Consider the following 24,810-nt stretch of genomic DNA (forward strand, 5'->3'; position numbering starts at 1 on the left):
CTATAGAAATCGCAATTGGTCTCTGTGGGGTATTGTATATTAGTAACGAGTGTCATAATGGGGGAAAAAGGCTTTGTTTCATGAAGGAAACATCCATTCCATTTGGAACCCTGATGACAGGTTAATAAAAGCATCTACACATGCAATACAGCATTAGAACTCCTAAAGCTACCTTATTATTGCATTGTTAGGGGTTTCGGCTATCAAACATTGTGGATCTGCTATCGTTAATAAAAAAAAACCAAAAAAACAACAACAAATATAGAGGTGGCTGGAAAAAGTGGGGCTTTTATATAAATTTGATACTGTAGGGTTCTGTTGATCATTGTTGCTTTGAATGTTAGGTCTTTATCCAAAGAGATGTCTGTATACCTTTAATATTACAAAAAAAGAGTCTTTAAATGTACTCTTTATTCCAAGAAAGAATTCAGTGGTTTATTTATGAGATGTTTGGACCGAGCACGTTATTAATCACACTGCGGCAGAATCCTTTCTTCGAGGCTACAAAATTACTTCTTAACCACAAAACAAAAGGATCTGTAAATCGAAATAGATGTAGGGATTGATGGTCTTTGACGGGATAGTAAGACACTTATGATTGAAGTGCAATTAAATAAACAATGGATTGAGAGCAAACTTAAACTGGATGGACTTGTGTCTCTTTTTTCAATCTCAGTTACGATGTTACTTTGTATGCTACTATGTTACAATTGTAGAGTTCTACAGATATAAAGGGCCACTTGGCTACGCTAGCCCTTAGGTCTTTTGAGATTTCACAAGATTCATTAGAAAATGCCTAGAGCTCCATTGAACTTCTAAATAACATGTAGATCTTCAACCAATATTTGGGATCTTTAAGATCCCCCATTATACAAAGAAAAAGTACACTTATAATATAGTGCGTCATATAGTCGACATAGCAAAGCCGCCAGTGGATCTGCATGTGCATGTTCTTCTACCCAGCATAGTCATATAATTGCAACGGGAACACGGCTTAAATTTGGTTACAAAGGAGAAAAAAAGTTTGAAACTAAAATGATCTTGGATAGAACTTTTCCTGGCCAATGCGAAGTGATTGGTAGAGAGCGACTTATATCAATTAATTTATAGTATTTTAAACCTAGCCAGGGTGGTATGCAGGAAAATGTGACCGGTTTTATCCAGGAATTATTCCTGGGAAGGGTATAAATTAGAAATTAGATATTTCTGGATCCTATGTCAGCAGCCCTTGAAGAACCTGGTAAGTATATCCATATAGAGTGAGAATGTATAGCAGACTGTGTAGAAGAACATTAGAGAGGCTTTAGCTGACAGGAGGTTAGAAAAATGAATTGAGAAATGAAATAAGGTTCAGGGCTTTCTCTTGATTAATAACTTTCATTTATTTCTATATATAGCAAAGACAACAGAATTGTTGGCACACAAATTGCAATAATATATCACTGCAAATGTTGAATTAGAGAGGTTGCATGAACATGCCACTAGGTGGCAGTAGAGGTTCAGACATCAGATGGCCAATCACATTAGCAGGATCCCTTTTAATTAATAAATAGAATTGTCTATTTTTTTATTTTTTTATTTTACATTTTTTAACTGGATAAGCAGAACCCTCACATTTCTATTATCCTTTTATTATATATTCCATGTTCTTATCCCAGAGACTTAATGATTTTCTGTATATCCAATTTGTTCCCTCTTTAGATAAACCTCTATCAGTGTATTATAGAATACAAAGCAAATATAATCATCAAATCCTTCTTTCTCTAACACAGCTCCACAGTCCTAAGCATGATTGAAATTATTGTTAAATATTCAGTGTCATTAATAATTAGGTTCTCAATTTAAATTTTAAATAGTTCAAAACCCTTAAACACCCATTAAGGCCAAGACCTGGCATTATTAACAAAGTACAGGAGGGAAGTTTATCTCAAAGGAGAAGGTGGATGGAACAAAAGGCCATAATCTAAAACAGGGTCAGAGGCTTAGATGTAATGTAAGGAAGTTTTACTTTACAAAGAGGGTGGTGGATATGCGGAACAGCCTTCCAGCAGAAGGTTTGTAGGCTAATATAGTGAGGGTATTTAAACATGCATGGGGTAGGCATATGACTCCTGAATCTAAGACGAGACCAACGACTGATTAAGGGTTGAGTCTTTACAGTAGGAAAATTGGGCAGAACAGACGGGCCGACTGGTTGGGATCGGCTGTCAAATTCTGTTTCTACTACTGTTTAAAATTATATGGAAATACATTTATTAGCATTTACACAAGCCCTTTACAAAAAGGAATTATGCAAATATGGGACAGTTGGCAAGTATGTATTTATGCATTGCGGCCCAGCAATGAACTTTCATAGATTTGGGGCAATTAGTTACCATCATTTTCCAAGAAAGGGGATAGATTGTTTTCCATATGGAAGAAATAACATAATAACATTTGCATCACCGGTTGGGTAGTTACCAATAAGAAAACATTATGACTCCCCTTCATTCTGTATAAAACCTAAACAGCAATGTTTCATAATAGAAACCCTGAATAAAAGTAACAATGTTGCAGATAATGTGACGTCATAGACTGAAAACTGTCTAATTTATTTCACTGTCTTTGCTGCAAAAGTAAAAGAAAAAGCACAGTGCTAAAAAAAAATCAATGCTTTAAAATTGAAGAATATCTATTTACTATTATTGATCCCTTTCATATCTGAGTACATCACGGAACAGAAACTGCCTGTAGCAGATAATAAATCTGATCTGACTTGGGCTTGTAACACTGGCTGAGTGTAGTTAGAGTGGCATTCCCTGAATTGTGTTTTTTAGTAGATTTATTTAGAATTTCATAAATGTAACTATGCATCAGTGCAAAACAACCAAATATTCTGTGCATGATTGGATTCAATTTCAATTGGCTGAGAGTGATATGAGTTGTTACATGCCATTATTGACCGAGGGTGATGGGTGGTGTCGTTCTCAGGTAGACTGTGCTTGGTGGGATTCAACAGTAGCAGCAAGCACTAGGATGATGCCTATGCCTGCTCAGTGGTGAAAAATAAAACGATCCGGCAATTACTTGGTTAATTCAATTGGTCTATAAAGGATTATTTCCTCCATGCTCATCATAGATTTGGGATTAAATATTTACCCCCTCCCTGCCCCCATCTATCACTATATTATAATGCCTTGCTCACCTCTCCAGCACTCAAAGGGTTATAGACCTATAAATACACAGAAATCGCAGTCTTCTGCCCCCACCAGAGGTAACCCCCTGCAGCAAACAAAGAGCCCCAGCCCCCAACAAGCTGTTTATAACCCTCCTATCATATAACACAGAAAATCAAATTGAAATTCCAAGTTGGGAACATATTTAATTTTATTATGAGATCTAAGAGTTCATTCCAAATCAAAATAATGATTTCCCCTGAATTTACATGATTTTCCTATAGTAATTATTTCTGCCATAATCAGAGATACAATGAATCTAAGCTAAAGGGTTGTGCTAATGTGAGGTCTGACAACATATCTCGTTGTTGTTGGAATGGAAAGGGTTAAATGACAGCAGAGTGCAGAGGGTATTTGTCACCTTTTAGCAGGGATCTCCAGCTCAGATCCAGAGAGCTGTCTCTCCATTCCTATGCATGCTCTTAGCAGAAGACTGGGGGATTTAAAGGTGCAGCAGCCAGTGATGTCAGCTCTGCCTAAAATAGTGAGGGATAGACTGAAAATCCACAGCTAGAAACACTGAAAGCTTCCAATCCTGCCCCAGCCTACACACAGCTCAAAGAACAGGAGAAAGCAAAGGATCAAAGGGGATCCACTTCTCTTTCTGGCATCATCTAGAGCTCAGCCTTCACCAGGGGTGGCAGTGGACTCCTCAAGTCATTTCAGGTCTGGATTTCTGGAGAGACACTGATCTAGAAGCAGGTGCACACACACCAAAACCTTGTTCCCCTGACATTTTTTTTTTTTTGGAGGAGAAAAAAACCCAGGATTATTGGAGGAATCTTATGTCATCAGCAAAGAACTTACCTGACATCATCTAAAGTGGATCAAAGCTAGGACTTTGAACCTTGGACCAACATGACATCAACAGAAGGGTGAGAAATTCTTAGTTACATCAATTTTGTTACATCTTATGGACAATGTCTTCTTCTGTGGTTTACAGGTTATGATGTGAATGGTTCCTTTGGTGATACTTGATCTATACAATTGTGGTGGACTCAGTGGTCCACATTAAAGGAGAACACTATCTGTTACAGGCTTGGGACATACTCAGAATACAGAAATGGGTTAAGAAGCGTTCTGTAGAACAGTTGTTAGATTGGGTTGTATAGCCACAAACAAAAGACACAGACCCTTGATTTCTTGGTCTGGTTACTGAGAAACCTTATTGTGCTCCTGGATGGCTGTCAACTGCATTAATTAGACCCTTCATATGAGGTTTAATGCCAGGACTACTTGGAAGGAGTACAAGGCAACCCATTCTCCATCTTAATTCTTCCTTTTGTTTACCTCCCCCCCATGCTTTGACATCTAAGGAGGAAAAGGCTATGTCTTGGCTGCATTCAAACTAGATGAGAATTCAAATAATATAAGAACCTGAGCAATGTAATTGTTCATTATCTGCAAATCCACCAACAACGTAACTCAATAAATAATTATCCAAAGTGATTATTAACACACCTGCTAGTTTCTTTCTTTCTTAGGAATTACGAATGTTTGCAAAACAAAACATTTTCTGGTGCAAGAAGAAGAGTTTTAGGGTTTTTTCCTCCCCAGTGTTCATTCATAGTACAGATCTGGGATCTTTCCAAGGGGGGATAACACACACAGATTGAATTTGGATTATTATTACATTACTATTGCAATTACAATGATTCAATTATTTCCAACTGATAGGACAGGTCTCCCGGGATCTCCCTCTAACCATGGCGCAAGGGCCACACATGATATATGTTTTAGCATTATTTGATTAGGCTATCCGCTAATACGCCAATTCATATTGCATATTTATTCAATCACATCTCATTTTCATGTGTTTCGAGTCAGTCTAAGAGGTGGCAGGGAGATAAATTTTGCTGGGAATCTCTAACGTTTAAACAATTATAGAACCTAATCAAAGAGTTTAAAAAAAAATAAAAAAATATTTCACATTATTATATCAATTAGTGCAGTTTTTGCCCCATTAAGTGGTTCATCTAGACAATAAAATTATGATTACATTATTATGTTTATAAATATATATATATATATATATATATGTATATATGTAGATAGATATTTGATTACCTTTATTATTAATTTATTATTTCATAATTTATCATTATTAAAAATATATATGTGTAAATTGTATAATTTTATATGATAAAATGATTATAATGATAACTTATAAAATAATAGAAGATGTCCATCATGTTAATATTGAACAATAGATTTTTTATAAAAAAAATAATTTACATTTTTGTAAATAAAAAAAAGCAAAGCTCACAATTTGGGTGAAATTAAGTGCAAAGCAGGTTAAGATGTATGTGTATTCTTTACAAGTGTGTGTTGATGTCTTAAACCTTTACATTCTAGGCTTCGTTCGGTTCCTATGGTTAGGATACAGCCTTTCTGCAGTTGCTATGGTAACAGTCTAATGGTACTTCCATGTTCACTATTGTTATGGTTCTATATTGTAAGGTTGTTACTCTGGGGATTTCTGCCAAATTCAGTGTTCTTGCGGAAGGGGGTGAGGGGAACAAAGCTGATATTATTTGTTAATTCTGATAAAGATCGGCGGTTTATCTATAAACACGTTTTCAGAGCCCGTAAAAATCAGAACACCTTCCGTCTGATTCAGGGTGAACTCTGATCGATAATCCACTTGAAACAGCTAATTCCTAAATTACCGAAGCTTGCAATGTATCTAATAGCTACCGAGTGACAAGAAGGACATCTGAGACATCTGGCTAAGGAGGCCAGGTTCCCCGTAGCACAGCACAGAGCTCAATGTGTGTAGCCTTATGGTACAGCTTCTCAATTTAACACCAATTTTGGCCACTTTAGTGTCCATGGTCCCCTGTCATCTACTGATGTTCCTCACTGTCTGGTCCATGTAAGGGCAACATCATAGAGATATGTGCTGGAAAAGACACAGACCTTTGTGGCATCATCCTGAAGATCCTTCCCCAGTAAGGTTGGCGGGCCAACGTTGGAAGGGCCCATTGGGGTAGGGTGATGTAAGGCATAGGGCATCATGATACATTGATTAACCACTGTACCATGGATGTAATTCAGCCCTTGGTGGATGGAGCTTCTCATAAGGTGAACATCACCTGGACCACCTCCTAGGGTTATATCTATATGTTTAGTGCCCTCATCCAGTACAGTAATAGTTAGATAAAAAGTAATCATTGTGGTCTTGCTCTGTGTATATCATCATGAAATCATAGAATCACGTTTAATCGGCTTTTTATATATTTATTTATTGCTAAAATAGCACATAGATCTGCACCACGTTCTAGAAAATGTTACATTCCCCATCCCCCATTTTTTTCCACCTGCTCCACCTTAATAAATCACCCTCTGTTTATTTCCCTGGCAGGAATAAATTCATAGAATTCCGAGCTGTGCTTTAGCAGGTAGAATTCACAGGTATCTAATTTTAGTATGTCGGCCGTTGACAAGGCGCGCCACCGTTTCTTACCGCATATTATCCTTCCTCTTGGTTGATTTTGTGTTAATTAGAAGAAAAAAAAGTCAACCCTCTGACATGATGACAGCGGTGCCTAGTCCGACAAACCTACGATGGGGAGAAAGGGGATAGGGAATGGAATCTTATCCGCTGGAATAGAATGGGAATTAAACTCAGAATTTCCTTTATCTATAATTCAGCAAAACCAAAGAAGCCCATGTCAGGAGAGCTCCGTTCCTTACAGAGATCTGTGATATCTGAAAAGTTCCCGTAAATTAGAAACGTCATTTGGAAGCTCTATAGATATCGAGATATCCTGCGGACTTGTTATTTGCATTTCACACTACTGACTTTCCCTCCAGGCAGGAATGATGAATTGTAGCACCAGCCCATTTTGCATAAAAATATATCCATTGATAAAAAAAAAAACAGTCAAAAAAAGATGTATACGGTTAATGAGGAACCCTACAGAGAAACTGAGCCAAACCTATACACAAAAATAGACTTCTATTATCCATAACTAAATGTCTCCTTTATGTAAATTCAGATATTTTAAATGGCATTGACAGAAAATCTGGGGGAACTTAATTCTTCCTGCGATCTGTAGACTAGACAGGAAGAGTGCGATAAATTAATGTTTTTATTCAACAAAAAAGGCACTGTTCTGCTTCAGCTTACTTGAGATGAGCAACTCGTGTTAAGATCTCAGTGAGGTTCTTCCAACACAAGACACTAAATTGAGTTTTTTCTACTCGGAGGGTCATGTTGGACCTTCGCAGCGCATGATTAAGTTAGCAAGATGGAATTTTCTTGTATGTAAAATTTACGCCTCATTAAATCTGTGAGCAGCTGATGGAACCTTCATTGTTGATGTGGAGATAATGAAAACCGTAACGCTTGGACATTCTTCAGACATTTAGATGCCTCTTGCCGATGTGTTTGATGCCTGCGTTGGATTATTGTCCAAAATGGGTCCTAATTTGGCATAATGGCAGTACCTGGCTAATAGGGTAATGCTTGGGTTACTGTAAGACATTAATGGTCCGGGAATGGAATTAATGACAGGTATTGGATACAATCGTCTAGATTGTAAGCTCCTTTGAGCAGGGCCCTCCTCACCTGTTGTTTCTGTAAGTCAAATTATGTTATATACTACTTGTTATGTCCTGTCCACCCATTGTACAGCGCTACGGAATATGATGGAGCTATTTAAAACAATAAATAACAATTACAATAATAATAACATGGTTGCACGCCACACTCTTACACTTTACTGGAAGCCTCATTTCTGGTCTATCCAAAGGCACCGGGGGTCCACAATTTGAGCATAAAAGAAAAAGCACGGAATCCCAGACTAACCAATACATAAAGATTTTGTAACATTTACATGGGATTCATTACTTTTCTCCTTTTCCATGCTGTTTACCAATGATAACAATGAAGCCGAGTGGGGCAACCGCTCCAGGCAGCCCTTTTTTTTTTTTTAAAGCCGAGAAGAGAGAGAGAGAGGGGCGCCGAGTGGTTTTATCTTACCAAGTTGTCAGTACCCTCTTGGCGCCCCTCTCTCTCTCCTCTGCGAGCCCTCTAGCTCGGTCTCGGTGCCGGCTTGTAATGTTGAGCGCCGGAAGATGACGTCATTTCCGGCGCTCAGCATTACAAACCGGCACCGAGACTGAGCAGGGAGACTCACCGCAGGACTGCTGAAAGGTAAGTACGGGGGGGGGAGAGGAAGGGTAGATAATGGGGGACGGCAGGGAGAGGAAGGGTAGGTAATGGGGGGGGCATTTTAAACTTCGCCCCAGGCGGCATTTAGTCTTGGGCCGGCCCTGATAACCAGCTCCACAAATGATAGTCGACCTCATGTTGTAACTGTTTTCAAATATTCAGAGTTGCCCTCTGATGGTTCAAATACTTTCCAAGGAAGGAAAGATGCGCCATACATTGAGATGTGACTACGGTATTTAATATATGGATACAATGAGCGAATATAATTACAACGAGGCCAGCTGTGAGTCTGACAATGTCCGAGGTGAAGGGCACAATACATTAATAGGCGAAGCCAACGATCCCCCTAGTGTGAGGGCTAATGGGATGTTGTTTCTTCATGGGATAGGGTCATATATCACTTGGCTCAGAGATACGCTCATTTAGATCACTAGCCAACAAATGATGACCTTAGGGAGGGAAGCCGTGACCTAATAACTGTATCCCATCTCCTCTTCTGGAATGGCACTGCTTTTGTAATCAGTGTCTGTTGTTTCTCTCTCCATGTCATCCTCTTGTCCATATGTCTCCATTTGACTTTTCAGTTTCTGGGGTCAGTGGCCACTGGCCAGCTCCCTGGTGATGCTCGTGTATCGCCGATCATTAAGTATCTCTTGTTACATAGCCTCTTTGTGTCTACTGCGCATGTGTGTGGGAGAGAGCGCAGTATAAAACTCATTCACATGCATAATTAATGCCAGTCTTTATCAAATGCCTCCCCTATTGTAAAAGCAGATGGGATTAAACAACCAGCAAGGTGGTATCAACAATGGAAACATGGAGTACATCAAAGTAAAACTAAAATGCGAAGATGTCGTTGATTGCAGCCTTGAGTTCACAGAGTAACCGTAGACAAAATGACCGCGATATGAGGACAACCGTCTTCTAATGTCTTTGCAGATCTCCATGATAGATAAGTATCGTAGTGTTGGAGGTAGAATGTACATCTTCACCCAAGCCACCTTTAATTAATTCTAGCGTTTCAACCACCACCTTGGTGTGTTTCCCAACCCTATCCTTTTGAGACTTGTGCCAATGTCTTCGGGGTCAACAGCAGGCTGGTAGCAGAATTGGTAATTTTGTTGATGCCTAGAAATAACTTGACAAAACTCTGAACTGTGTTTATTCTCTGGTTATGTCAGCTCCTGTCTTACGTCACTGCCTTTCCAGACTGAGCCCCCGTCTGTACGTTCCCTTCTGCCGTGGTCTCTTGAGCTTTTTAACCTTCTGTCTGTGCTTGAGCCTTGTGGGTTCCAGTGACCGCCTTCTGTTACTCCTGTCTGTGATCTCTACAGTCTGCTTTCCTCCTATCTAGACATTCTAGATATATTATTCAGAATAAATAAGTATCGGTATCTCTCTCACTGGCTACTAACCAAAGAGATGGAGAGCCTCTTGGGGAGACTTGGGCTTCATTTTGAGTTGGGAGAAGATTGGTGTATTGTGAATAGACATGATGGCCATGAATATTTGGTTTGGACAGAACAGCTCCTGATGGCCAGTTTCAGATACCGGGGGCTTGTCAGGCTATGTAATTGACTTTATATTAATTTATACTGTCAGAGAGTCTTCACAAAGACACATCAGGGTCTGCAAGAGCAATGGCTCCAAGGGATTGACTCCCAGGGGGAGCAATGGAAAGACATCTCTGTCCGTCTAGACCTTGACCAATGTTTCACCATTACTAGGCGCATGCCTAGTGTTTCCAATGTACTCATTGCCCACTCCATGATGGAGACACAACTGGAATTGTTTGCTTGGGTAACCCTGCTCCAGAACATAGCCCTTCTCAAACTAACGTGAAGTTTATTGATGGCAGACCCCAGCAGGTAAACGCTAGTGGGTAATGTGGCGATTCCTAATAACCTGCCCTTCCTCTACTTCTGTAGTCCTATATTTGCTGAGGGTGGGGGAGTTATTGGCCTAAAGTCCCGGTCCTGAGGATCACACAGGACCCCCACCACACTTGTCATTCACGTGGCTCTAAAATGCATAATCCATTCAAAAAAATGAGAAACGCCCTCCAGGGGGCGCCATATGCTAATGTTTTTAACCTTGCCAATTGCCAGGTTCTGAAGCTTTTTCATTTTTCTCTTCTCTGACCATTCTGTTAAAAGGTTAATTATTTAAAAAATGGCTTTTTTATACCGATAAGAGCTATCATGCTCTTAGAACCCCATAGACAAGACACCGTATCTAAAAAAAAAACAAAAAAAACAATATTTGCTTGGTGTGATTTGTAACTTTGTTGCTGCTTTTACCTCTAGAATAAATGTAATCTTATTTTTGTAGCACTGCAATCACAACAGGGGTCTTAAAGATGAAATCTTTGCCTACAGGTATCAATAACCCTTCTATGGTAAATGCCCCATGGAAGTCTACATTCTATTCGATTGTTTAAAAATACCCTCTTACCCTAGGTTCACCCCACCTACACCATCTGCCCCCGCTTACATTCTGCTGGGTAATAACGGAAAAATATATTTATTATTTTTCCAATACATTTGTTAGATTTTTTTTATGACACTCCATATAGATGATGGTGTTTTATAATTTTTTTTTTCATAAAAATATTGTTTTATTTTATTTGTTTAACAGAAAGCTGCTTTCCACATTTTTTAGAAAATTGGCCTCTTGGAAGTTCTTTGAAAAGACAGAAATATACATTCAAAAAAGTAATGAATTTTAGGTTTTGAGAACTTTGAAATTTGAGAATTTTGGTATTTATAATATATTATGGTATTAATATATATATATATATATATATATATCAATAGATGTATTTATTATTGACATTTAGAAGGGTTAACATATGTAATTAACCAACATAGAAGGCGTACAACACCACAACCCATAAGGAACAAGGCTTTGTTCTGGGTTAAATTCCAAATGCTGCGCATGTCAGAGAGATTCATTTTTCAACTTTTTCTGTTAAAAAAAAAAAAACCCTTTTAATAAGCTGTAGAAGATGACAGAGACATGACAGCGCGGCAGTAACAAGACATTAGTCATGTACGCCGGAGCGGTCCCAGACGCGTTTCACTAACTCAGCAGATTTCAGGCAGTTTTTCAGGGATGATCTCCTCCGTGGACATGTCGAGAAGTGACACTTGGTTTCCATACAGCTGTGAGGACCAAACACATTTTGGATTTTTAACCATGGAATGGAATTCCTTAAAACGACCCTTCAGATAATAACACACTTTATAAATATTCCATAAATTTGGACCCTAATCCAGGGAAGCTATTAACATTTTTTTCCTAGAGAAAACTGAAATATTAATATTTCTTGTGATGTAATTACCCCGGTTACCTGGGTAACCAATTTCCAGCAATTGGAGCCTGGGGTGGATTTGTCTTTGATAAAGGAGAGCCCAGCCGTTAATAATTTGTTCTCACAGATAAATGTGTTTGGCCAAATAGACCTTTAGATTGCTTCTTTAACCTGATGACCTCGGAGATGCGATGGCTTTATTTTGAACGACAGAAGGGTCATAATTCACAGGAGGCTCCTACAGGAGAGTCGACGTTCTTGTTCGATATCTTAATCAGGACAATAAGTGGAGCTACAGTGGACGTTGCTAATGAATGTTGAGATCGACCAGGTGTCCGTTCAATGTTGATTGGGTTAGCCGACCGTTCCCACAGCTCTACTTCTTGCCTTGTCTTCGTTCTCCTGTCTTTCCAGTAGGCCTGGGACCTCTCTGTGCCAGTGCGGCCCTCCAAGTAAGCTGCTGTCACTACATAACATGACTATCAAGGATTTGGGTCACGTAATTTTGGTCCAAGTTCTGGAGAAATGTCCAGCCGTTGTGGACTAAAACTCCCATCTTGTTTCTGACCATTAGCAAGAAGGATGCAACCTTGAGTTAGGAAGATGCTCACAATCCCCCCCCCCATCATTTTGTCTTCCCCAATTATGTTAAATACAAAGAATTCCATGCAGAATTCCAATGGCTTTTCCTGATGGTCTACTGAGAAAAAAGATATTTTCATGACACGGACCCGTCCCTTGGTGGTTCTATGTATAACAACAACATAGGGCCACTACTTAGCAACACATCAGAGCCACTCAACAGAAATGTGAAATTATAGAAATCCAGCTAGAAAAGCAATGATTATCCATAAACAAGGGGGGGATGGTGTTAGGTGGTCCAGAATGTGTTATAAATATAATATGGAGTCACTAGTCACATACACATACATACTATCACCCTTCTGCCTTGCACCTTTTAGTAAGGAACTGTAAAAAAAAAATCTATATTAAATGGAAAGAAATATATAAAAAATATAGATATATATTGCAAAGAAACCTCAGGTTAGTTCCGCTGTAGAACTAAAAGACAAAAAGCAAAAAAAAAAAAAGCATTTTTGCCATTCCTGAGAAAAAAAATGATTGTAACGGGGTTAGGATATCACATATTTCCCATAGTAGGCTTCATTGTTCGGGTTGATTAGCAGCTTCAGGTGTATAATTCTCAGTTTAGCAAATAATTAATAGCCTGCGGTGAAAGATTAAGGGAAATCGGTTGCCAATAAATAAGTATATTTTCCACAGGGACGTTGATCAATCGATCCAGCTCAGCTGGGCTGTTCGCTCTGATGAGTTTGGAGACATTTTGATATCCACCCCGGGAGATAATTTACTTTACGATTACCCCTTAGTTGTTGTCTGTCTCCTGTTTATACTTTTTATTAAAGCAATTTAATTTTATTGAATTTTTTTTTATTTTTTTTTATTGAAACTATATTTTTTTGCGCTCTCACATTTTTTGAATTTTAGAAGGAAGTCACATCCCATAGAACATAAAAAATGTATTAATATATAACAACCACTTTTGGTGTTATTTTCTTCTTTTTTCTCAAAAAAAAAACCATCATGCTGTGGACCAAGCTGATTCGGCCATTAGTTTACTTTTTAAGTTGACCGTATTTTTTGAAGTGAAGTCCAATTTCCAATAGTTTTATTTTATTTTTTTGTCATTTTTTTGATGGCCCATGAGAGACGGTCAACAAAGAGAGCGAGCGTCTCAATGGGTTGGTGACAGAGTTTCGGTCGCAGTGAATATGAGTGATGGTTCCTGTATGATTAAATCTCCAAAGCCGCGGATTTATTTCCCTGCTATATGCAGAAAGATACACCATATATGTTGGGTTTTATTATTTGTGTGACAGCCGCCTAAACGCTTGCGTATAAATCTCAGACTCAGATCCACTAAATAGTATTCTTCGTTTCTGTATTAATGCGGAATGTCATTTTCTTAAAGGGACACAGTTACTGTATCCTCATCTTACAAACGCGCTGTTTAATATCCGGCAGTCTAAAATATTTTATTTCTGTCATTTCTACTTTTTGCTATAATTTCAGAAATCTACAGGTGATACCTACAGGTAATGGAGGATGCCAAAAAACAAGCTTTAATATATATATATATATATATATATATATTTATTATTATTATTATTTTATTATTATTATTTTTTTATTTTATATAAAGGTGTTAAAATATTAAAATATGAAATTGAGAATTACTACATAGAATCTTCATGATGGGCTCTTAAAGGGTTAAGGGTAGGTCATTTAGAAAGTTCTCAAGTATGCTAATATGGCCATGGGGGTCTATATGATTATTCCTCCTTAATTAAAGAACATTAAGTTATCTCTGTTGTAAAACTGCTGATTGTTGTTGATTGGCTGAAGAAAGCCATCGGGAGGAAGGGAGAACGGAGAGAACCTCGAAATCAAAAATTAGTATGATATAAAAGAACAGATCTGCTAACAGGTAAAATAGCTGTAGGTAAGGTTAATTAATTATAGGCACTATGTTTATCCATTGGCAGGAGATAATTAAGAATAAAAATGTTACCAAAAAACCTTTAACCCTTGAAGGAAAAAAGAAAATATTTTTTTTTAAAGATGAATAAAAGGGGAAATGTTTAAATCTGGAATTTGCTTAAGAGATCCATCTGGGTGACAATAATTTGGGCACCAAAAAAGCAAATATGGCAAACCCATAGGAAGTTTTAGAGTATATAAAAACATATGTAATGTTGCTGATCTGAACAGAACTGTGTTTTGCTGGTCAAGAAGTGTTTTTTTCAGTTTTGTAAAGGGTTAAAAGCCACAAGCAGAGATCTTCACATTTAGAAACCTTGGTGCAATTCAATGAACTTTTATTGTCCCCGTCCTAAAATGGCCAATTGTTCTTAAGCAGTGTTACGGATTCCGAGCACGTCCTTCTCGGGCTTTGGTCGCGCATGGATTTCCTGTTCTTTATTCTAATCCCATATGTAGATGTCTTTAAGGAATTCCTTCTTCAACAAGGAAGCCGGCCTCTCTGGGAGTACAAGGCGTTCTGGGCAGGGGCATAACCACGGGGCCATGGTGCAAAAAATTTCCCCAGACCCCCCAACTTCAACAACTGGTCTGTGCCGTCTTTGCCCTTTGCCTCCCCCTTCCAACATACAGCATATGTAAACACACACAAATTACACACAGTTACTCATACTCACTAACACACACTCCATCTCACCCCACTTACACATCCATGCTGACACATACACAACTATACATCCATGCTCTCACATACACACGTACACATTCATGCTCTCACACACACAGGTACACATTCATGCTCATACACACATATTCATTCTATACACCCCACATATTGCTCCGTACTATATTACACTATTTTTGTTTTTTCCCTTATGTATTTGCGCCCCATGTGGAGGAGTATAAATTATTTATGTAACTTTAATTTATAAAATACAGATCATTGGGGCATTTTGGGCTGTAGAATGTACAGAATGGAGGTATGCAGAATGTACAGTACTTGAGAGGAATTAGGTTGTCATCCTAGTGTGGCCTTGGTAAAAGCCATCAGTGGTCTTGGACATTTTTCGGGTTTATTCACTAAAGCATTGGATAAAAATTAGTTACCCAGAGAAGCCCTTCTCAGTGGCCCTGCATAAAGCATAATTCAATGCTTGCGGCAAATTGGTGGAATCTCTTGAAATGTAACTACGCCTTGTGGAGTAGAAAGTCTGCTTGGGTGGACCTTCATCATGCATAGTTAAATCAGTGAGATTAAATGTTTCAACTCGTGGTTTAGCTCCGTTGAGCGTTGATACAGTTAAATCCCTGAAGCCAAGCCTTTATTTCTCAGAGTATCAGATTCACATCCTAGTGATTAGGACAGCGGCCAAAATGCCGCAGGCTGGCGAGGATCGCTTCCCCTGCACTCACGTTAACTCTGGAGATATTCACTCGAGGCAGCTCGGATCACCCACCGCAGTCTGCTGGAGGTGAGGACAGACCTTGAACGTTCCTCAAGTTTTGAGTTTATTGGCAAAAGAACCTTACAATACAAAAAAATACTCCTTCTCCATTCTATTCCATGTACAAAGTGATTTAGATATAAAACTGGGACTTGTCCTACCTTATATTGTGTGTCGGGTGATTTATATGCATTTATCACAAACAAAACAGAGCTCCGTGGAGACAGAGTCTTGCTCACAATCACATATATTTTCTTTACCCTCGTAGATTATATTATATTACATTCATCGGCAACATTTCATATGGCGGTTGCCAAATCTATACAGTGTGTGTGTGTGTCTGTGTATGTGTGCGTGTGTGTATATGTACAGTATGTTTGTATGTGTATATATGTATCTCTATATATATATCTATACTGTATATATAAATATATATATTTATATATTATTTATATATTAAAAGGTGTCAGATGAAGCATGCCAGGTATAAGCGATTCGACAATTCCTACCCAACGAAACAGTAAATACATTTGCAACCTCTTGCTTTCTGGTGTGGCGGGATGCCAGGATTTGTGTATCGTACACTATGTTATTATTAAATCAAGAAACATGAGAATGTTCTGATACACCCACAAAAATGTGCCTGAACATCAGGTAGAAGCAAATTCCCCGAGGGAGCAATTATAGTTGCCGAGTATTGACTTCTCCCAAATGAAGAGAACATTCTCCAGGGAGCAAGAAAAAAAAAAAAGAGATTAGAAAACAAGAGTGTGTTTGAGCAGCTGCTCTACCGTCATCTCCGTCATCTTTTGCCGAAAAGGTGTAGGTCGCCGAGTTCCGACCCAACGTTGAGATTGGTGGAGAGGAGGAGAAACACGTCTCTGATGAAATCCTAGGCAGGAATTCTGATTCATGGAGCTGATGCAAGGTTAAGCCATGGCTTGAAATAATACCTTGATGTTTTTATTTTTTTTTTTTGCCATAACACCTGTCGTTGGGATCATGAGGGAGAGCCAGGTCTACAGACCCAGGTCAGTAACGCTGGTAATGTCGTTCTGGAACAGCTTAGCTGCTATTGGAAGCTCCAATCCAATGGTTTTTACTAAAAGTTCTAAAGGAATTTTGAAGTTCTGTCCTGTTTGATACACGACCAGAGCAGGAATTCTATTATAGAACGTTTGAAACCAACTGCAGAATTGGTCTACTGGTCAAGGACCATAAATCAATAGCATTGATTGTTACCCGAGATACTAACTGTTAATAAATTGATTTTTTGAGCTTTTTTTTTCTGGATAGCATCCAAGAACAAGCCATTTTATCACAATTCCGTTTTAACCCTTTACTTGTCCGTTTTGTGGGTGAAGATACCTTGTGTTCAGGCAGAAATAAATATACGTCCCCTTTTAAATTAAACTTTAGGTTAACGTTTTTCTCATCCTGTGGCCGATTTCAGAAAATGTCAGCAATGTCTGTTACGCTTTAGATTGTATTGAAACATTCAATTTCCTGTAAAAGGGAACTGCTCTCCAAGGAGTCTTTTTTTTTATCTCTTACCTATTAAGTACTTGTTACTGGAATCTTCGTGTTCTATCCCAAACCGATTGCAATCTTTAAGTGAAAGCCAATTTTGATAGTGAGCCATGTTTGTATTATCAGTTACTGTTTTATTTTTTGTTTTATATAGCGCCATCATATTCCACAACGCTGTATAATTAACCGCTCAGTCTAAGACAACCGCTCTGAGCAACTTGGCCTGGGATGAACAGGGATTTCAGTCCCCCTGGTAAAGCGCAGGGCAAGGTACACCTCAGAGCAACTTGGGAGACCAATGGCTTCGGCGTCAGGAGTTAAAGGTCTGTAAGAGCGACTCTATTGGTCGCCAGCAGGGGGCTCCTCTGGCATCCACCAATGAGGAGCAGCTGCCCTTCATTGGTTGATGCCAGAGGAACCTCCTCTTCCTGCAACCAAAAGTCGCTCTTACGGACCTTTAACTGTTGATGCCAAAGCTGCTGCTAACTGTTACAGCGTTAACCCCGTATTAACCCCTGCTAGAAAACAGGCATAAAACGAAAAGAAAAACCGAACACGGAGAATGTATCCGAATATTCACCCGAAACGAACACGGGAACGGGCGAATATTCGTGGAATACAAACACGAAGACTAGTCTAGTCTTTAGGTTTATGGGGCGATTACATTTTCAAATGAGTAATATAGGTTTTGATGAACTCTTTACATTCAGTAAATGAAATCATAATTTAAAAGCTGCGTTTTGTGTTTATTCACATTGTCTTATATTAAATGTGACAAATAAGCAACAATAGAAGAAATCTGGAAGGGGGCAAATACATTTTCACAGGGCTGTGTTCTCTGCACCCAAATCCCTTCACTCAGCCCAGAGATCTGTTTTTTGTAGCTGGCCTTTCCTTCTGCCCCCTGAGATGGATGGCTCTTTCTGTGGCTGATCCTGACTCGTATATCCTTCGTTTTAATGCATTCCTCTAGCGACATTTGTGTGTTCGTTATTTTGCATTGGGAACTAGGCGAATGAATAAAAAACAACAGATTTACAGCTTCTTAGACACAAAAAGAATGTGTCCCATAAACTAACTTCAAAATAGTTGTGCCCCAGCTAGATCGCACTATGTGTTCCGTTGTGTAGCGTTATTGGAAGTATGTCACGTGCCAATGGTGCTAACCAAGACGGCCTTGTCATTCTGTCAAGTTCAAGGAGAATCACAAAAATTAATAAATGTGGACCATGGATGGACGTGCTTTTGGACCCTTTCACTAGAGATTTTCTTTGGTTGCCCCAGGATTGATCTAAAAACTCAACCTTGAGTGGGGAAAATGGAATCTCTTGAATTCCTTGATGTCAAACGTTCTCCTTACTGAGCCCTGATGTGGAACCGGTTTCTGGGGGGGCCCTTCGTTGCCCAAACTTTTCAGAATGAGTCCAAAGTCTTGTTCGTTTCCCGTATTTTATATCACCGACGGTCCAGTGGCAAGGATTCTAGGGCTGGTGTGCTTCATGACGAGGAGCTCTCCTCTTCTTCTTATGGTGGTTCTCTAGGTGTCTTCATTAATGGTGGCAAGACACGATGCCACATGCTAGCTCCTAGGAGTAGCTAGGAATCCATGGGATAGAAATATTAGTTTCTTTTCCAATGACAAGAAGAAAACGAATCAGTCTTTATGCCGTTCTTACTTTATCTGTCATGCCTTCTGTGTCTCTGCTGGGTGGACATCAAAGGTGCCGTTCCACCTACTCTGATGAATTTAACACGTTTTGTAACTAAATTATCATTAGACACATTATTCATAGTTCTGCTGAATGTCCAATCTTTTTTTTCAGCAATTATTCTTTAACCACTGAATTTTTTGTATTATTTTTTTTTTTTGCCAGGAATGGTAAATTGTCACATGACACTAATGCAGCCACTGATAGGCTGTTGCCATAAAAAGTGAAAAAGCGCCTTTCGTTTCTTTTTTTTTTTTTTTTCTGTGATTGGATCATTAATGGAAATGCTAAAATTCCAGATCTGCTAAAGTTTAATTCATACTAGAGAATGCAGTTAATATTTTGTGTAAACGGTACAGCACAAAAATGGTTAAAAGTGTTTATTGAAGATATTAAAAAAAAAAAAAAAAAGTAAAATTAAGCAAAAATAAGAAGTGACTATGAGATTCCACTTCAGACCTCCTGTATTGCCTGTCGTGTAAATTCCTGCGTTCGGCCATTTCATTGTACATCGCTACGGAATATGATGGCGCTATATAAAACGATAAATAATAATAAATCATTTCAGAGCGTTATGCTTTGTTGTGCTTTACTACATCGAGCTCTGGGATTAAGAGAGGGAATAATTAATCCCGCTAAACAAACACCACATCCGTATAACAGCACATCCCGCAAATGTTCCTGCATATTGTGGGTTACCGGGCCGTATCCCATAACAGATGGCGTGGATCCTGTGCCATGCTGCACGCAGAAGTCAGGAGCAGCTGTGACCACGAATAAAAGGCACACGCTAAGCCTTCAGACGCAATAAACCCTCTCCTGACAAGGAAAAGTACTCTTAAAGGTGCCGTTCCACCTACTCTGCTGAATTTTTATTTATTCTTTAAAAAAAAAATGGAACCGAAACGCAGCATCAGAAATATCAGTTTTGGCTCCGACGAATGTCCAGAAAAAAATTTAAAATTTCGCCTCATTTATATTTTATTTTTGCTGGGAACACTTATTTATCATGTGATTCAAAAGCTTGCCCTGGTTGGTTGTTGCCGTAGTAACTGAGAAGGCGGAAAAGTTTTTTTTTTTTTTTTAAGTGATTTCAGAAGAAAGAACAACATGACAAATCTTCTAAGATTTATTTGATTAACTTGCGCAATTAATGTCTGGTCTCATCTTAGATTCAGGAGCCGTATGCCTGTCCCATGCATGTTTAAATCCCCTCGCTGTATTACCCTCTACCACTTCTGCCAGGAGGCTGTTCCACTTATCTACCACCCTCTCAGCACTAAAACGGATTGTCTTATTATATAAAACTGTAAATGAACAGGGCTGGTATATGAAAAAATACATCAATGGCAACGCCAATCAAAATGGGACTTCTCATTAATTAATGGGTGGAATCCAGCGTTCACTCACTGAGCCGTAATGCCAGTAGGTAGGACTAGCAGGGGGACCCCTAATAAAAATTGGGCTGATCTGCTGGCAAGTTCTATGTTTCTATGATAAACTTGCTGGTCCATGAAGGTGACCTTGATACAGACGTGTGCTTCGCTTGTTTAACACGTCTAAATAATACTGGAGCTGCCCCCCCCCCACGAGCGTCAGCTCTGCTCGCGATTTCCCAGGGAAGTCTCTTTTATTTGTTAATAAAGTCCATGACCCTCTATTAGTCTCCGTTGGCTGGTAATTCATAATAGCTGAGATCTGCTTCCCATTCATACCCAGGAGACAGAAGTGAATTTAATACATTCTTGCAGGAGAAGACTTGGCGAGGAATTCTGTTCAGGCCGACGCGGTCAATCACAGCGCGTGGAAACGAGCAAAATTAACTGCCGTATTTACCAGAATGGATTTTTAGAGATAAAAATTATAAATAATAATATCATAAATATCACAAGGCCTTTAAAATAAACACCATGGGTTCGTTTCCTTCTCGGTTTTCAAGTGTCCAACGAGGACTTCCACAAAAAGTTTAATTGTGTATAGGAAGGTCTTGCAAACTTGAAAGCGCTATGGAATATGATGGAGCTATATATATATATACAGACATAACATATAAAAAAACTCAACCGAGAATAGCTTAATAGCCCTATGTTATGTCTCTGGGAACATCTCAAGTCTTGGTGGACAGTCCCGCTGATGATGATGGACAGTCCTGCTGATGATGATGGACAGTCCGGATGATGATGATGGACAGTCCCGCTGATGTCGGTGGATGGTCCCACTGAAAGCTACTTGTTTTTGGAGTGGAAGTGGGTGGGGCGTTCCCCTACCTGGAGTTTCTCCATGGTGAAGTGGAGCTTCACCTCGAGTTCTCTCATCAGTAGGGTGCAGCTGGTATCCTCTAGGCCGAAGGGAACAAGGAGGTCCACGTCTAGACTCTCCTTTGCCCTTAGAGCGGACCCCAACTGTAAAGGTGAGTCCTCATGCGGACCTCCGCGCTCACTTGTGCCCAGAAGGGTTAACAACCGCACCCTACTGACCAAAAGGTTGTTGGGAAATTGTCTTCCTATCAGACTGATTCCTCTGTTATGGCGCAATGTTGGAAATTGTGGACGTAGAATTTGGTGGCAGATAAGAACCTTTTGGCCTATCAAGTCCCCCTGTTTTCCTGATGTAAAAAACCATAAAGACCATATGCATTTTTCTCAGTGAGGTAGCAGAGAACTTTATTTTTAAAGTGTTAAGTGTTGCTAAAATATTTTGACTGTAATATGTAGAATAGAGGTGCACCCCGTATTTATATTGGTGTACCGCACCCCTGGATCATTGATACCGTGTGTACGCAGACACTGTCTCATTAACCGCTGCCATAACATTCCTCATTTTTATTTATTTTATATTATATTATAGTTTGGGGTCACTGAGCTGTTTTCATGATAAACAAGGAGATTTCTGGCTGTTACATAATTACAAAAAAGGGTTCTCTAACCATCAATTAGCCTTTTAATCTTGGATCAGCGAACACAACGTGCCATTGGAACACAGGAGTGATGGGAGTGATAAAGGGCCATTGGAACACAGGAGCGATGGGAGGGATGAAGGGCCATTGGAACACAGGAGTGATGGGAGTGATAAAGGGCCATTGGAACACAGGAGTGATGGGAGTGATAAAGGGCCATTGGAACACAGGAGCGATGGGAGGGATGAAGGGCCATTGGAACACAGGAGTGATGGGAGTGATAAAGGGCCATTGGAACACAGGAGTGATGGGAGTGATAAAGGGCTATTGGAACACAGGAGTGATGGGAGTGATAAAGGGCCTCTGTATGGCTATAAAAAGATTACATTAAAAATCAGATGTTTCCAGCTACAATAGTCATTTTCAACATTAACCCCATCTGCGCTGAGCAAAATGTGCTTTTCTTTAAAAAACAAGGAAACGTCTAAGTGGCCACAAACATTTAAACAGTGTACATATATATATATATATATATATATATATATATATATATATATATATATATATATATTTGGGGTTTTTTACTTATTGGCTTTTTTAACAATATATACAAATTCTAAATCTTTTGGAAAAGTACAACTTTTTTTTAAACCTTTTAAACACAACATTTAGGTTCGTATACAGTGCCGTAACTGGATGAAAAACTCTTATATGATAAAATAATTAAAAATAATGCATTTTTGCTGCTTTTTTAAGACTATATATATAATTTTTTATTAATTGGGCGCAGCTGTTTCTTTCATTCTCTTTTGTGGCGTTTAATGAGCTGATATGTTTTCGTAAATGCAGATTTTGTCACAGATGTACAACTTCGCTTCTGTGACACATTTAGACATCTCACCCCCTGCCACGTCGATTATTTTTGTTCTGAAATTAGCAATCGCCTGCAAGTATGTTGTCGAAAAGCTGACAATCGCTGTATTCTCTATAAATAGAATGAATGACAGTAGCTATAAACGTCCTGGCTTAATTTTGCGTTTCCATGGTAATCGCTGAAATGTGTGACAGATGTTCTGTGCATACAAAGTAAATTAAGCAAAATAACTCAAACTGCTTTTTACTGGCAAACACGCGGGCCTCGCGCTTACAGATCAGCTGCGTCCTGGCATTTCCTCTTAAACATCAAATAACCCTCAAATATAATGAGTATTTTTTGTAAATAAACAGTTTTTTATATTTTTCCCACAAAAATATTACATTACTTTTAAAGACTGTTTGCATTTGCATCCTTCAATGCATTATAAGAGAAAACTATTTTTTGTCAATTAAATTGAAGGAATGGAATTTGTATCATGCCGTATTCTGCTACATGAAATACATTGTACTAAATATCACATAATTTGTGCACTTTAGAAAAAATATATATCTGTCGTTAACACAGCCATTTAAAAGTTTGGGGTCACTGAGCTGTTTTTGTGGGAAAACAAGGAAATTTCTGGCTGTAACGTAATTATAAAGGGGTTTCTAACCATCAATTACCTTTTAAACTTAAACTTGGATCAGCGAGCACAACGTGCCATTGGAACACAGGAGTGATGGGAGTGATAAAGGGCCATTGGATCACAGGAGTGATGGGAGTGATAAAGGGCCATTGGAACACAGGAGTGATGGGAGGGATAAAGGGTCATTGGAACACAGGAGTGATGGGAGTGATAAAGGGCCATTGGAACACAGGAGTGATGGGAGTGATAAAGGGCCATTGGAAAAGAGGAGTGATGGGGGTGATAAAGGCCCATTGGAACACAGGAGTGATGGGAGTGATAAAGGGCCACTGGAACACAGGAGTGATGGGAGTGATAAAGGGCCATTGGAACACAGGAATGATGGGAGTGATAAAGGGCCAGTGGAACCCAGGAGTGATGGGAGTGATAAAGAGCCATTGGAGCACAGGAGTGATGGGAGTGATAAAGGGCCATTGGAACACAGGAGTGATGGGAGTGATAAAGGGCCTCTGTATGCCTATAAAGAGATTCCATTAAAAATCAGCCGTTTCAGCTACAATAGTCATTTACAACATTAACCCCGTCTGCGCTGGATTTCTCTTTCATTTCATGTTACTTTTAAAAATTTTAAATGATAGTGTATAAAATGGTCCTAGAATGGAATAAAAACAAAAATATAAAGTGTCATGTGTATTATGCCTTTTATACATGTGTTTCCTTTTACTCGTAGTGCCAACAACACACCCAAGCAAGTGGAGGTGCGCATGCACGAGAGCCATTTGACGACGGAGGAAGTTCGCCCCAGATCTCCTTGCCTAAAAATATGCAGAAAACTCAGAGGAAACCTCCTACTGACACTCACAGTTTTGGGTACGTTTTGGGCAAAATGTCGACCTAAAATAGTTCATATTAAAACTTTTAACTGTTTAAAATTTCTTGACCCAGACAGATTTAAATCCAAGATGCCCCAAAAATATTATTTCCAAGGTTGTTCAAATCAGGCTATGCCAATTTATAACACACGGTTCATTTTCCTTAAACTTCCACAAAAATTAAAAGAAAGTTAGAGTAACATTTTTAAAAGGTCATTTTGATAATATGAAGAAAATGTTTAAATGCTGCGCTCGACTCTTGGCAGAAAGAGTCCCCGATCTGCTGTGAAAGGGTAACGTTACAATGTGATCATCGACGGAGACGTATTAATAGAATGTTGTAAATTTTTAATGTCCCACTTGACAATTGGCAGAGACATTTTACTAGTAGTTTGTAAAAGTTGCACTTTGCATTTGGCAAGACAAACCTTGGGTAAAAAGTCTATGAAATTTGTACCATACTGGAAATCTTTTACATTTCTAATGCACCTATGAAATATTAACTAACTATATATATATATACCGAGTCCACATGACCACTGGGTCTTTATAATGGTGATCAGATGAATACCAGACGTTCTCCGACT

At 38.9% G+C, this 24,810-nt stretch overlaps 1 protein-coding gene across 2 annotated transcripts in view; it reads left to right on the forward strand.

Annotated features, from left to right (window-relative positions):
• The first annotated feature begins 3,657 nt into the window (after window positions 1-3,657).
• The window catches only part of SLC1A2 (solute carrier family 1 member 2), a 33,698-nt gene continuing 12,545 nt past the window's right edge, over window positions 3,658-24,810 (forward strand). Inside the window, exons 1-2 of one of the 2 annotated variants that reach the window (XM_053448595.1) lie at window positions 3,658-4,090; window positions 24,082-24,221. In XM_053448595.1, coding sequence (XP_053304570.1) covers window positions 4,074-4,090; window positions 24,082-24,221 — 157 coding nt within the window. In that variant the 5' untranslated portion in view covers window positions 3,658-4,073. Of the gene's footprint in view, window positions 4,091-23,807; window positions 24,222-24,810 lie in introns of those variants that run through there. The other variant, XM_053448594.1, reaches the window with a different exon arrangement.

The sequence above is a fragment of the Spea bombifrons genome, chromosome 10, assembly GCF_027358695.1.
Source record: "Spea bombifrons isolate aSpeBom1 chromosome 10, aSpeBom1.2.pri, whole genome shotgun sequence".
NCBI lineage: Eukaryota > Metazoa > Chordata > Amphibia > Anura > Pelobatidae > Spea > Spea bombifrons.